The 16,034-nt window shown below is 41.0% G+C and overlaps 1 protein-coding gene across 2 annotated transcripts in view; it reads right to left on the reverse strand.

Annotated features, from left to right (window-relative positions):
* The window catches only part of DOCK4 (dedicator of cytokinesis 4), a 487,691-nt gene that overhangs the window by 101,239 nt on the left and 370,418 nt on the right, over positions 1-16,034 (reverse strand). For both annotated transcript variants that reach the window (XM_081243754.1, XM_081243753.1), the window contains exons 24-25: positions 8,098-8,225; positions 5,431-5,565 (exon numbers count right to left, since the gene is read on the reverse strand). In XM_081243754.1, coding sequence (XP_081099880.1) covers positions 5,431-5,565; positions 8,098-8,225 — 263 coding nt within the window. The remainder of the gene's footprint in view (positions 1-5,430; positions 5,566-8,097; positions 8,226-16,034) is intronic.

Genomic DNA, 16,034 nt, shown 5'->3' on the forward strand with positions numbered 1-16,034 from the left:
TGTTCTCTAAATAAGAGAAAATGATGAAGAAATTAGACAGGTCTTCAGTGCCCAGAGAAATGACCTTGTCAATGACCAGAACATATTTCTCACCATAGAATCCGTTATAATGTAAGCGCTCTTTACAGGAAACTGCCCTGTTTGCTATAAAAGCAGGAAGCCCCATTTCCTGTCACTTTAGCAAAGCTATATTGTAACTAACTTTTAAACCTGGGACCTCCATGCTCTACTCATCTCCAGCCCAAGCACACATTTCAAATCTTTTAATCACACAATACCTTGCCTAACTTGTCAGTTCTTTCTGTACATCAAAGAAGTAGAAATGAAGAATAAGTAATTAATAGATGACCAGATCTCTTCCCTAGCTTTCCCTTCAGTAATCTCCCGAACAGAATGTGTGACCAAACTGTATGAACAAGATAACATCCAGAGGAAGATCACAAGGGAGTTGACAAGCCTGCACACATTGGGGATGGCAATGACTCTGACCCCCATCTCAATTTTGATGAACTGAGATTACTACCCTGTTTCCCTTTAAAACCTTTCATGGCTGAGCAGAATCTTCGGAGGTGGTTTTTGAGGGATGCTGAGTCCACCGTCTCCCCAGATTGCCGGCATTCTGATTAAAGCCACCTTTCTTTTCTATACTTGTGAGTATGTAATTGATTTTGGTTAATTCGGTAACAATAACAACAACAACACAGGTATTACTTCTGCAATAATAATAATAATATTACGGACCACTGTTGCTACCACAATTACTAATGGCTAAAATGTACTGATATTGTTTAAACACTTTTACAGATTTGATGAAACCCTCACATTAACTTTGAGATAAGTTCAATTATTTTCTCTATTTTAAAGGCAAAGAAACAGAAGCTAAAGATACTAGGTAACTTGCCCAAGAGCATGCGTAGTTAATCAAAGGGAAGAGTAGGATTCAAACCAGGTCTGCCTGAGGACTCAAAAAAAAAGAGCCTTAAAGCATAAAATCTAAAGTGCCAAACAATTTAAGTGCATGTTTTCTCGCAAACTTCATCCCACATACCTAGAGTGAGCTTGGTTTTTCACACAGCAAGGAGCACAACATAGCTACGTGGGGGAAGGTTTCACTTTATGTGATTCTCCTAAAATTGTAGCACACCAGATGATCAAACTGCTTGCCCAAATCCATCCACGAGCTTCATGCATTGCCTTCTCAAGTCTCTTAATTTGCACTGATTATTACACTGTGAAGCCCTACAGGACATGCATGTCCCAGAGAAATTTGGCAGTTTCAACCCTGCCTATGGATATAAAGCAGTTTGAAAAAGTGTTCTAGCTTTTAACCTCGGGCAGTCTTTGACCACATGCAGCATTTCCTATGATTTTGTTTGCTCTGCCATTATAATTTTAGAATTGTGTTCGAGCCGTATTGCCAGGAAGCAGTTGAAATGTTACCATCAAAACCAAAATGAAGGAGCCTTTCTTCTGCTTTTGGGAAGATGGAGTATATATGTTTTTCCCAATTCCTCCTGCCAAGTACAACTAAAACCCCTCCATTATATATAAAACAAACAGAAGACGACTCTGGAAGGTGGAAAGAAAAGACTGGCTAGAGACACTGGACCCAGGGAAGGACATAGTGCTGAGTTCCCTGGGTTTTCTTTTTGCCTCATATATTCCACCCCTGGAGTCGAAGAAGCTGGCTGTCTTGAAACACCAACTACTGCAACGAAAATCCCCCCCCCCAAAGCCTATTCTCTTGGGCCAAAGGATCAGGAAATGGGCAGTTTAAGAAGAAAAACCTTTTAGCAATCATTGATCTACTGCAGCTGAATTCTGCAAAACACTTTGGCCTTTCTCACACCTGCAAAAGCCAAATGGGGAGCCAAGACTTCCATCCTCACAAGGTTGTGATGAGGCACCCAACATCTCTCTCCAGAGCGGAGAGCAAGACAGGGAGCAGGGACTTTCATGACAACTGGTCTGTGTCAGTTAAGACAATGTGAGGAACCTGGACTTCTACCTCCATCTGGCCATAATGAATTGGCACCCAACCCCTTACCCTGCCAAGTCATGTGACATAAAGCCACCTGAGGGCTTCCCTGGTGGCGCAGTGGTTGAGAGTCTGCCTGCCGATGCAGGGGACACCGGTTCGGGCCCCGGTCCGGGAAGATCCCACATGCCGCAGAGTGGCTGGGTCCGTGAGCCGTGGTTGCTGAGCCTGTGCATCCGGAGCCTGTGCTCCGCAACGGGAGAGGCCACAACAGTGAGAGGCCTGCATACCGCAAAAAAAAAAAAAAAAAAAAAAAAAAAAAAAGCCACCTGAAACAGGTTTAAATAAGATCCAAAGTCTTATAATACAAAAATGTCCAGATCTCAATTGAAAATCACTCATCATACCCAAAATCAAGATATAAAATTGAATGAAAAAAGAGATGTCAACACTGAGGTGATAGAGATGTTAAAATTATCTGACATAACTAATACAAAAATCAACTTAAAATGGTTCATGGACTTAAATGTAATATAGAAAACTATAACACTTCTTAGGAAAAAAGAACTAGGAGAGACCCTTCACGATACAGGGCTAGACAAAAAGAGTTCTTCAACTTGACATCAAAAGCATGATCTGTAAAAGGAAAAATTGATAAATTGGGCTTCATTGAAATGAAAAAATTTTTGCTCTACAAAAGACCTGTTAAAAGGATGAAAAAAACAATCTACAGAGTGGGAGAAAATATTTGTAAACCACATATTCAATGAAGGACAAGTATCTAGAATATATAAAGAACTCTCAAAACTCAAGAGTAAAAAGCAATCCCATTAGAAAATGGGAAAATGACATAAAAAGACATCCCACTGAAGGGGATATATAGATGGCAAATAAGTATGTGAAAGATGTTCAGCATAATCAGCCATTAGGGAAATGCAAATCAAAACCATGATAAGATATCACTACCTACCTATCAGAACGCCCCCATCCCCTCTCCACTCTTCAAAGTGAAAACACCAAATGCTGACTATGGTGTTGAGAAATTGGATCATTCATCATACACTGTGTATATGAGAATGTAAAGTGATACAGCCACTAGGGAAAACAGTTAGGCCATTTATTACAAAACTAAATATGCGACAACCACACAATTCAGCAGTCATACTCTTGGGAGTATTTATCCTGGAGAAATGAAGATTTATGCTTAGATAAAAACTTGCACACAAATGTTTATAGCAGCTTTGTTATTAACAGCCAAATTCTTGAAACAACCCAGATGGCCTTCAATGGGGATAGTTAAACACACTGTGGTACATCCATACCATGAAAACTACTGACGAAGGAAAAGGAACAAATTATATATAGATACACACACACAATGACCTGGATGAATCTCTAGAGGATTATGCTGACTTAAAAAAAAAAAAGCCAATCACAAAAGGTTATATACTGTATGATTCTATTTGTACAACATTTTTTTTTTTAAAGAAGATGTTGGGGATAGGAGTTTTATTAATTAATTTATTTATTTTTGCTGTGTTGGGTCTTCGTTTCTGTGCAAGGGCTTTCTCTGGTTGTGGCAAGTGGGGGCCACTCTTCATCGCGGTGTGCGGGCCTTTCACTATCGTGGCCTCTCTTGTTGCGGAGCACAGGCTACAAACGCGCAGGCTCAGTAGCTGTGGCTCACGGGCCTAGTTGCTCCGCGGCATGTGGGATCCTCCCAGACCAGGGCTTGAACCCGTGTCCCCTGCATTAGCAGGCAGATTCTCAACCACTGCACCACCAGGGAAGCCCATGTACAACGTTTTTTTAAATTAATTTTTTTAATCGAAGTAGAGTTGATTTACATTGTTGTGCCAATCTCTGCCGTACAGTGAAGTGACTCAAATACAACATTCTTCAAATGACAAAAGTATAGAAATGGAGAATAGACTTTGTGGTTGTCAGGCTTAAGAAGGAGGTGAAGATGGGAGGGAAGTGAGTTTGGCTGTAAAAGGGCAAGATGGGAGATTCTTGGGGTGATGGAAATATTCTGCATCTTGGTTACATTAATGTCAATAGCCTAGTTGTGATACTGTTCTATAGTTCGATAAGAGGTTATCATTGGGGCGACTGGGAAAAAGGCACGTGGAATATCTATGTTATTTTTCGCAACTGCACGTGACTCTACAATTATTGCAAAATAAAAAGTTCAGAAAAACATGAAAAGACAGAACAAAAAAATTCAAAACAAAACCCCTCAAACTTTCAAACCCATAATGAACTCCAGTGGTTTTCAGGAAAAAATGACATTTTGAGCATTTACTATGAACCAAATAATAGCTAAATATGCAAAGCCAACCCTATGAGGTAGGCAGCATTTTACACATGAAATTCCATCAGACCATGAGAAATTAACTGCTTGCTCTTCTTTTCTTTTAATGAGGCAGTACAACTATTACACATATTAGGAAGTTTTTTCATACTCTCTTTAACCTTAGTTTGTTAAAAGAAATAATTTAACTTTACTTCCCAAACCCAGGGCTTGGCAGGAGGAATCAGGTAAATCTTAGCTCTGAAAGCAGAGAAAATAAAATTCAATGCAAGATGGTCATCCTTAAACGTTCAACTTTGGCAGGAGAGCCAGGGTGGACTTTTTATTTTTTTAAGTAAAAACAAAAATTATTTTCATCAGGGGCTAGGCAAACATTCTTAAGACAGGGGTTCTATAATGCACAATTTGTAAAAATAATGGCAAAAGGCTGACATTTTTGTAAATAATCTATATGTGAAAACTATAGCATCTACTGCCATTTTTGCAAATGGTATTTGGAAGAATGTTCTTAATCAGACCTAAGAAAAAAAAATGTTTGATCAATTGAACGTGAGTTTTAAATAGAAATCAATTTATGTACCTATCCATCTATCTATGTATCTCTCTCTCTCGCTCTCCACACACACGTATAAATATATACACATATGAACTATCACATAAATTATGTCTTAATATTTCTTATAAATCATGTTGTATTAGATTCATAATAGTGGAGCTTGAAGACATCTTAGAAGTTACCAAGTCAAACTTTCTCAATTCATAGCTGAGGAAACTGAGCCCCCCTCACCCCACCCCAAATTAAGATTCTTACTAGTCATAATGAAAAATTCAGAATCAGAACTCAGGACCCCCAGCTGCTATTGCTCTATTTCACTATTCTCACGTCCCCAAGCAATTCGATGGATGAAAAAAAAAAGAATGAAAAGTTATCAAGAAGACTGGGGATTTAGAACCAGGTTAACTTAAATTGGGCAAAGTGAAAATAAACTGCGCCAATTTGGCCTTTCTGTAATTAAAAATATCTTATATTAAAAATATCTTGTATGCTGCTTATAAACAGCAACCCACCCTCAAAGCAACTGAGGCTTTAACAAGCACAACTATGCTGTTTGGTGTGCCATTTGCTTTATGGCCTTACCGTGACATCCTGGAACTGGAGACGCATGCTGGAGCTGGATGGCTGTGGTCGACTGGTGATCTCCAATATGGTCCTCAGCAGGACGTCCAGCAGGCTGGCCACTATCACATCTATTTCCTCCAGCACAGACTTCTCCTTAAGAAAAAAAATAATGTGTTCAGGAAATTGTGGCTTAAAGTATATATTAATCTCTCTTTACTGGAAAAGGGGAAAAAGCACATTTCCAAATATAGAAGCAAAGAGTCAGAGAACTCGAGAGCTTGACAGACCTGAACCTCCCCTAACTCACCTAAGTGAATGACCTTCGTTTATAGAAAACAAAGGGCATGGAGATGTTAACAGCTTATCCAAGAGCATGCAACTCCACTGTGCACTGTGTACCTGAGATATAAGTAAAATGATCAGGTGATGTTCTGGAAAGCACCCCAGACTAATTCAGAACACCAGCTATGTCACTAACATGGTGTGTGTCCCTGTGCAAGTCAGTTTGCCTTTCTGGGGCTGATTCTTCACTAAACATTCCTCTTGGTTTTAAGAGTCTATAATTTTTTGATTTCAGTTTGTGCTTACATTTATTCTTCTCATCACTGGAGTTGCACAGGTCATTTTCCAAAACTCTATTTTAAGTGCAAGTGACTATTTCTATAAAAATGATTTTTAAAAATCCCTACATGTAAAGGTTAGCAAACAGCATTCAGTCTGGGTGAATACTGTTAGTTACAGACTGGACTTAATGTCATTGGTCATGGAGGGACTGCTTCTCCAAAGCAAAATTAGTACTATCTAAGCCCCCAGGACTTGAGAGAGAAATGCAAATTGCTCTGCACTGACTGTATGTAGCGGATTTGAGTTATTATACCTGCACCAGACGAAGCACTATGATTACAAATACTTTGTACCAAGGAGATTCCCTTTGCAAAGAAAACTTTTAGAAAGTATGAGTTTAAAAGAGCTTTTTGGCTAGGATTTTTTTTTTTTTTCTTGCGGTACATGGGCCTCTCACTGTTGTGGCCTCTCCCGTTGCGGAGCACAGGCTCCAGATGTGCAGGCTCAGCGGCCATGGCTCACGGGCTCCGCGGCATGTGTGATCTTCCCGGACTGGGGTACGAACCTGTGTCCCCTGCATCGGCAGGCGGACTCTCAACCACTGCGCCACCAGGGAAGCCCTGGCTAGGATTTTATGATAAACTTTCTTACACTTGTTAGAAAACTACTAAGGATTTTCCCCCAGAGCAGAGTTTCTGCTCTGAATTCCTTATCAGATAAGTACAAAAACTGACTGCAACTTTAACACTGAAATGGGAGAAAAAAAAAAAATCACCTCTACTATCACCTGGTGTTTTCAGTTTTCTGCAGTGAACTTCTGGACTTACTTTTAACTCTCAGCAATTAGAGTTAGCAAAAACATTCTAACTAGGCCCAGCATAGCTATGCTTTATTCAATTGGGTGTGTAAAAAGCAATGGTCCTTCCCATGCAGGTGTCTTATACCATACTTTTATTTATTTATTTATTTTTAAATTAATTTTTATTGGAGTATAGTTGCTTTACAATGTTGTGTTAGTTTTTACTGTGTAGCAAAACGAATCAGTCATACATATACATATATCCCCTCTTTTTTAGATTTCCTTCCCATTTAGTTCACCACAGTGCATTAAGCAGGGTTCCCTGTGCTATCGTACCACACTTTTAGACACAGAGCTTCTGGCCTTTTTCTCTCAAGGGCCACCTCCGTTCCCACAGCACTGGGGCCCTATCTCCACCACTTCCACTGGAAGCCCATGACAGCTGATTGCTGAGCTCTTCAGAAGGTGATCATAAGTCAGAGGAACAAAAATGGGGAAAGTAGCATAGCAGTAAAAGGGAAACAGAGAAATGAATCTTAGCACTCACTGCCAAACCCTGCTTTGTAAAGGTTGTTACAGATGAGGCTGCTTAGTGAACAGATGCAGATTGACAGAACTGAATAGGGCATACTTCATATGTTGACTCCACATCAGACCCCTGAGCCATGAACATGCATACTCCGAGTTGTCCCCGTTTATAAGCAAGCATGTGGTTTTTCTCTATTGACATTGCATTGTCTAATGCAATTGTATTGCCTCCAGAGTCAGGAACACGACAGGAATTCCTAAAGCCATAACAATTGAGTGATTACTGTCATAACAATTGAGTGATTACTGTCGGGTGAGTAACAGTTGTGGTACAAGATACCCCCAGGCTTCTGAGGCTCTCTTTTGCTTTCTCTATCTCCACAGGGCTGGGCCCAAGGCCCACGGCCAAGCTTGGACCATCATCATGCAATCTTTCACATAATGGGCCCAAACAGGCTGTCTTTGCAAGCAATAATTTATTCTCGCCACAGAGCATTCATCAAGATTAAAGACACATGTGGGAGGCTTTGAGATTTCTAATTTTTCTCATTGGGTATTCAGTTCTTTCTTGAAATACAAGTTTTAAGAAACCCAGGTTATTTGGGGTTACAGCGATCCCACAAGGTTAAAAAATAAATTCCTTTAGAAGAAAAGTAAAAAGTCCAACGCAGCTGGAAATAAAAGTGAGAGTCTCAAAGGATGACTCTTTGGTGTAGTTTATCTGAAGACTTTTAAGATTTTATTTCCAGAAGCCATTTGATGGGAACTACATCTTATAACCTGTATTTACTTACTGAGCTATTTTTCTTGATGAGACAAAATACGTTGCTAAGGATCCGAGCGCACATGATCAGGTCCTTCTGTTCTTGCAAGTGCATGTGGAGGTGATGTAACACGACAGGTAAGAGAATGTACCGGGAATCTGGAGGGAGAAGAAGCATTAGTGTCACATGGAAGAGTCCCGTGCAAACCTCGTGCAAATCCTTATCTACTCTTTAATTTAATTTTAATTGCTAAATTATTAATACATGTAGTTAGAAAGGTACTAGCTCTACAAGGTTGATATTGAAAAACAGTAGTCTCTTCCCCAACCCATGATTCCTGCACTTGTGAGACCTTTGACTCTTTTATTGAAATAGGTGTGGTTTTTTTGTTTGTTTTGTTTTTTTTACTTCCCAATACCTAAATGGCATGCTTCTCTTGCTATTTCCAGATTTTTCTTTGAGATGGATCATCTACTGACTTCCTACTATGGTAGATGAGAATTTAGTTTTTTCACCCCCTTTTCTTCTCCCCAGCCTCTCAAAAGAGTTGTATACAATTTCTGGCTAAATTAACACTTGGCGTTTGCTGTTATCCTGATTTCCAACCCTTGGTCCAAGATCAGATTTTTGTTGTTGTATTTTTGTTGTTCTCTCTCTGAAAGCTTTCAGGAAATTATTCTTGGTAATTCAAAATTTCATGACTATATGACTTGCCTTGACTCTAAATCTATAAACCTATGTCCTTCAGTGCTGGGAACTTGCCTTGAATTATTTCTAGGATTATTTCTTTCCCACTATTTCTTCTGTCCTCTGTCTGGAATTCTGACTACATTCACGTCATGAATCTCTTCACCTGTCTTCTACTTTTCTTGAATATTTTTTCATCTTTTGTCTCAAATTCTGGGCAATTTCCTTACTTTACCTTCCAACCTCTCTATTCAATTTTCTTATTTACACTATCATATATTTAATCTCCAAGTGTCCTTCTCATTTCCAAGTCCAGTGGTGTGGCCGTACAACCTGTGCAGTCACACAGATCCCTGTGCCCACAAGGGCCCTACGCTTGTGTGGACGAAAAATTGTTTCTCGCCATCTGCCTCTACAAGGATGAAGTCACTAGCTACTGCAGTCACTGACCTTCAACACACCCTGAAAGGAGCTCAGGGTGGAGATCAGGAATGAAGCATTCCGTGCTCCGGGAAAAACTGGCAGAACAGGCCTTCAGATAGTTAGATATTTTTCAGAAGATTTTATGAGCCCAATTTCTTACATCTTCTCATATCTAGAAAAGCACTAAAATCATTAACAGAGACATCTGCTTAGCAGCCACCTCCTACCAAAACGTGTGCTTGACTGCACATATCCCCTTTTGCCCGCCAAAATCACATATATACTGACCTCCCCTGCTACCTTCAGAGCAGTTCCTCAGAGCTATCTGGGAGGCTGTCTCCTGGGCTATGGTCCTCATTTTGCCCCAAATAAAACTTAACTCACAGCTCTGGGGTTGTGCGTTTTTTTGTTTTTGTTTTTGTTTTTTCAGTCGACACTTGGTGTAACGCTCTGCTGCAGCCATCATGAAATTCTTAATAATTTTCAAACAAGAGGTGTTGCATTTTCATTATGCAGCCATTCGTCTTTATTTCTCTGAATGATCTCTTTATAGCTTCCCATTCTTGTTTCATGGATACACTATCTTCTCTCTCTGGGGAAATCAGAGACAACTTTTTGATTTTTTTTCTCCCTTAATTATCTTTGTCTTTCAAGTTCTTTTTGTTTGTTTGTTTCTTCGTTTTGGCCTCTGCCTTTCCCATTAGAGGTTTTTCTCCAGTATTTGGTGATCTTTTATTGTCCATTCATCTTTTCAAGTGAGGTACTGAAATGCTAACTGGGAAAAAAAAAATACCTGTGTGCCTAGGTAAGCTTGTGGACTGATGAGGCTTCACCACAGGGAGGAGAGACATGCAGATGTTTCATTAAGGGACCCCCAAATTTCAGAATCTGAGATGTCTGCTCTTGGGCTGGTCAGTTTCTCCAGAGAGAAATCTGCTCATCTCCTCTCTGGGGAGCATGAACCCATCATTTTCTGGGTAATGAGGAATCAAGACAGTAAGTGGCTGGTGGGGAAGTGGCTGGTAGGGGTTCCTCTGTTTAATCTGCTTACTGAGGCCCTGGTTACAGTGTGGAGCCTCACCCCCGAAATTTAGCATTGTCTGATTCTTCTGAATCCAGGCATGTCTCATTCACTTACTCTAGAGAGTAAACTTTCCATTTTTTGCCAAAATAGAGGAGGGATTGAGATTGGGTGGAGTGGGATACTAAATATTCCTTCTAAAGATTTAAAAAATTTCTAGCACCCTTAATCTTCAGAGACACCTCATATTTTCAATTCCTGATCCTTTCCGATACCATCCGGAGTTTTCTGCAATTCTGTGGTATAAACTAGTTTGTTTCTTGGCTCTGCCTCAACTCCATAAACCTGTCTGTGTTTCAGCCTTCTCTTGTCTGCTGTCAGACTTTGTAAAAACTGTTGATATCTCTTATGTGTTGTCATCTCCTCTCCCACTCTCCTGAACTTGTGAGATTCCATATTTTTTAAAAAGTCCTTTACTGACCATAGATACAAAACCACAATTCAAAAGTTTAGCAAATCAATGCCAGCAATATATAAAATAAGTATTACTTCAGGACCAGATGAGGTTTATGTTAAAAGCAAGGTTTGTTTAACATCTAAAGCTCATTTCATCAGGGAAGAAAGATAAATAGGGTTGATTTCCTCTTATGCATGGTAGTTCATTCCTAAAAAGTCACTGGGAACAGTGAAATGGCAAAAAGGGAATAATTTCTCCTAGGAGAAATATATAGGTACTTGTGCATACCTCACAGAGATTACAATCTGAAATCCTAAAATCAACTCATCAAGGTAGATTCTATTTTCTTTATTTTACAAAAGAGAAAATGAGGTTCAGAAGTGTGAAGTGACCTGCCTGAGGGAGCCGCACTAACAGGGATAAACTGTTATTAAACTGGGAATTAAACTGGCCCCAGAGCTGGAGCTTCCTGCCCTCTGCTGCCTCTGCCCTCTGCTCATCCCCACATGAGTGGAAATGGAAGCACAGCATCGTCTTGCTCGACCTCAGCTGGGAATGTGTGCATCCTGGAACTCCAAGTGCTCACCAATCTGCGCGTGCCCATGAATGAATATAAAAGTGCCACAGTACTGATTCGGGGGCTACAAATAAGTTTCAGTGAGTCAATCTGCGAATAATAAACACATGTGTCAATTCTCCCTTAAATGGAAGTCTTATCTCGATCTCTAACTTGGCATTAGTATTTGAAATAGTAAGGCGACAGTAATCTAAAAATTGACTTATGCAGTATATATTTCAATCTTTTGAAAAAGTAACAGTGAATACGCTTATTGTCCTGAAGGTTTATTTTTCAACATGATGTCATGAGCACAAAATAAGTGCCTACCAGGGGCCAATAATGGGCATATTATTTACGAGATGTGTACTTACAAATGCCCCAGCCCCTGTCCTGCTCTGCTTGATTTTCTAAAAGATGTCATCTGTGCAACAATTCAAATGGATTAATTTTGGTTTATAAAAAACCAGGTGTCTTATAAAGAGTTTGCATAAATTACAATTCCACTTCACTCATTAAAGGAAAAGTGGATAATCTAAATAACTCTATACCTATTAAAGAAACTGAACTTGCTGTTAAGAGCCTACAAGGAGAATTCTAGACTCAGGTGGCTTCTATGAATTCTATGAAGCACTTATTGGAAGAAAGAGTATCAAGTCTACACAAATCCTCCCAGAAAATAGAATAAACATGGGATACAACTAACTCATTTTATGAGGCCAACACTATCTATGCCGAAATTAGCCAAAGACATTACAAGACAAAACTACAGATTTGACATTTCTCATCAACACAGGTGCAAAAATCCTTATAAAATTTTAACATAACACACACACACACACACACACACACAATGATTAAATAGGATTTATCCTGGGAATGCAAATTGATTTAACATTTGAAAGTCAATCAATCAATGTAATTCACCATATTAGCAGTAGATGTAGGAAAAATGCAAAATTCAGCATCCATTAATGATAAAAGCTGTCAGGAAGATAAGAATAGAAGGTAATTTTCTCAAATTGATAAAGGGCATTAATGAAATGCCTGCCATTAGCTAACATAATAATAGTAGAAGACTGAATGAATGCTTTCTCCTTAAGCTCAAAAATAAGGCAAGGATGGCCAATTTCACCCACTCAGTTTAACAATGCACTGGATTCCTAGACAATAAAACAAGGTATATCCATAGGTGAAAAAGTATATGACCCTGTATCCTAATGAAAATCATAAGAAATGCAAACAAAGTATTCACGATTCGGAAAGTGCCTTCATCAGCGTTTGCCTGACTTCTCTTACTGTCTTTATTTCTTTTAGGAGTGAGGTTAGAAGTCTCATATTTCTTTTAACACCTGTCACCAGGCTACCAACACAAGGAGGTATGGCCTTAGGTTCACCATCAAAACAAACCACATAAGGCACAGGCACAGTTCACTTTAAGAAAACGAACACCGAGTATTAAAACCCAAACTTGTAAAATAATTCATTGCAGGCTTCCTTTCAACAGGAAGCGTGACCGGGGAACTTAAATACTTATTTACAAATCAATTACTTGAGAAAAAGAGCCAAGAAAAGGAAACTGAAAGCTTAAATAACAGGAGTCACTGTCTAGTGATGCTTAATTAGAAAGGAAGATAAAGCTTATCTGATATGTTCTTGCAGCCAGTGGGATTTGATTTCTAAAAATCCAATTTGCAGCCAACTGTTAAGAAAATCTCTACTGCCAAAAAAGTAAGTAAGGTAGACAAATAATTCATGTGTGGTGTGTAGATTTGCTCCTTCTCCATTAGTAGGGCAATATCAGCCAATGCACAGGATAGAATGGATGGGTAAATGCCAAACAAGCTGACTGGTTAAAATGCTAATGCTTACCTTTAAAAGAAAATACCTGGATTCATCAAGAAGCCTCAAAGGAAAAAGAAGGGACTTCTCTGGTGGAGCAGTGGTTAAGAATCCGTGTGCCAATGCCGGGGACAAGGGTTTGAGCCCTGGTCTGGGAAGATCCCACATGCCACGGAGCGACTAAGCCCGTGCGCCACAACTACTGAGCCTGTGCTCTAGAGCCCGTGAGCCACAACTACTGAGCCCGCGTTCCTAGAGCCCGTGCTCCACAGCAAGAGAAGCCACCGCAATGAGAAGCCCGCACACCACACTGAAGAGTAGCCCCGGCTCGCTGCAACTAGAGAAAGCCTGAGTGCAGCAACGAAGACCCAACGCACCCCCCCCAAATTAATTAATTAAAAAAAGAAAAAAGAAAACCCATAGCTGAACAAACACTAACTTCCTAAACATTTAACAACAGTATCCGTTATACAGGTTCTATCCTTGAAAGGGTCAAAACACTCATATTATGTATCTCATATAAAGCTCACTGTATTGTGTCTTACTTTTTCTTTTTTTTTAAAATTTTTTAAATCTTTGGCTGTGTTGGGTCTTCGTTTCTGTGCGAGGGCTTTCTCTAGTTGCAGCGAGCAGGGGGGCCACTCTTCACTGCTGTGTGCGGGCCTCTCATTATCGTGGCCTCTCTTGCTGCGGAGCACAGGTTCCAGAAACGCAGGCTCAGTAGTTGTGGCTTATGGGTCCAGTTGCTCCACGGCATGTGGGATCTTCCCAGACCAGGGCTCGAACCCGTGTCCCCTGCATTGGCAGGCAGATTCTCAACCACTGTGCCACCAGGGAAGCCCCTTGTGTCTTACTTTTTGTTTTGCCTGTACACACTTGAGTGGATAAAGCCAGCTCCTGATAGCAATTTCCAGTGGGTGTGGGGCTAGGAAGGAGGAGAAGCAGCTAAAAAATGCTGACGAATTTCCTCCTTGTGGTTGATTTCGAGGAAAGTCATCATCTTTGCCTCCTCTATCAACAAAGCTTTAGACAACAATCCCTGTAGTCATCTGTCCCCACGGGAGTGAGGTCTGTGAGTCCTCTGGTGGCATGCAGGGTTGCTGGCCATTCTCCACAAACTATCCCAGCGTGGGCTGGACATCAGCAAGGACACCTAAGCAGCTGCTCTGTGGCAGCCTCAGGACGGGGAGATGGTAAACCAGGTGGGCAAGAGGTCAAGCTGTGGCACAGCTTTGCATGTATCAGAGCTGCTGGCTGCAGGGAAGCACCAGCCGCACAGGAAACCCTGAAATCAGAGCTGGGTTAGGTCTTTGTCATCAAAGCCACCAGGAATTGAACTGCCAATGTTACAGAGAGCAACAAAACCTGCAAACAAGCCCTTCAGACATTAGAGGACAGACAACAATCAGAATGGAAAGGATCACAGATGACTTAGGGGCTACATGCCATGCAGACAAAGTCAGGATCACAGAAGAAAACAAAATACAGGGCTAAGGATGATCTCTGTGTGATTCTTACTCAGTGGGTTCAATCCCCTCCCACACCCCTCACCTAAAGCAAAATCCTAAGGAATGCAAAGTATCCATCAGTGGTAAAGTGCCTTTATCTGTGTGCGCCTGTCTTCTCTCAGTGATTTCTTGATTTCTTTTGGGAGTGAGGTTAGAAGTCTCGTATTTCTTTTAATGCCTGCCACAGGGCTACCAGCACAAGGAGGTCTGGCCTCAGGTGTACTTTTTACTTTTGTCAACTGTGCTCTGCTCGTGGTCTGGGACTCCAGCACTGAACACTATTCTGTTGTCATGTTCATGCTCAACCTTAGCTCAAAAGTTGCTTTTGTAATAAAACTTTCCTTCTTTAATGCACATCATTTACTCAATAGCTATTGCTGCTCCATCCTGATCCCTAGCCATGATCCAGTACCTAGTATTCACGAAACATTTATCAAGCAACTATTATGTACCAGGCACTGTTACAGAAGCTAAGATAGAACTATCATCAAGATAAATATAGCCCCTGCTCTCTGAGGCTTTCCTTCTGGGATGCGGGTGGGAGACAGACATTAAACAACTAAATCACCAATTCTTTCGTTATTACAGATGTGTTAGGTTATCCAAGTAAAAAGCCAAAGAATGAGAGTAATAATGGGGTGGGCGAGGCAGATAGAAGATTTCTGGAGAAATGAGAGTTCATCTGAGCCCTGAAGGGTGTGCATGGGGGTCAACTAGGCTCAGAAAGGAAGAGGAGAAAGTGGGTTCCAAGCAGAGTGAAGAAATATGGAGATGGAACCAGGCAGGTGGGCTGGGCCAGATCACAAGGCCTGGAGTGTGCCCTCGAAACAGAATATAACAACTGGGATGTGAATAAAGGAACTGGGTGGGAGTGACATCATCTGGTATGAGTTTCTGAAAGGGAACTATGGCTACACAGGTGGACAGGAGAAGGGAGATATGGGGGAAAAGTATAGAAACCACTGAGGCAGGTCAGAGCAGGTGGCAGTTTGTATGGAGAGGTGGGAGCTGGGGAGGGGAGAAATGGCTGGGCATGGGAGACGCTGTGGAGGCCCAAGAGCAGTGGTGGTGGTAGGTGGAGATGAAGGACAAAGGGAGAAGAGGGCTTCAGGAACGACTCTGAGGTCTCTAGGTGGAGAGTGTTGCCACACAGACTGTATTGTAATTTGCTACATTACTTATAACAATACCTGGAATGGGGTCTGCTCACAATAAACATTTGTTGAATGAATGAATGAGCTACACCATGAGTTCTACTGGATCTGACGGGCAACTGAAATGGACCTGACATTTCTGTGTTCGTGGTTTTTTTTTTTTTTTTTTTTTTGCAGTATGTGGGCCTCTCACTGTTGTGGCCTCTCCCGTTGCGGAGCACAGGCTCCGGACGCGCAGGCTCAGCGGCCATGGCTCACGGGCCCAGCCGCTCCGCGACATGTGGGATCTTCCCGGACCGGGGCACGAACCCGTGTCCCC

Source organism: Mesoplodon bidens (assembly GCF_964165515.1).
Source record: "Mesoplodon bidens genome assembly, chromosome: 9".
Taxonomy (NCBI): Eukaryota; Metazoa; Chordata; class Mammalia; order Artiodactyla; family Ziphiidae; genus Mesoplodon; species Mesoplodon bidens.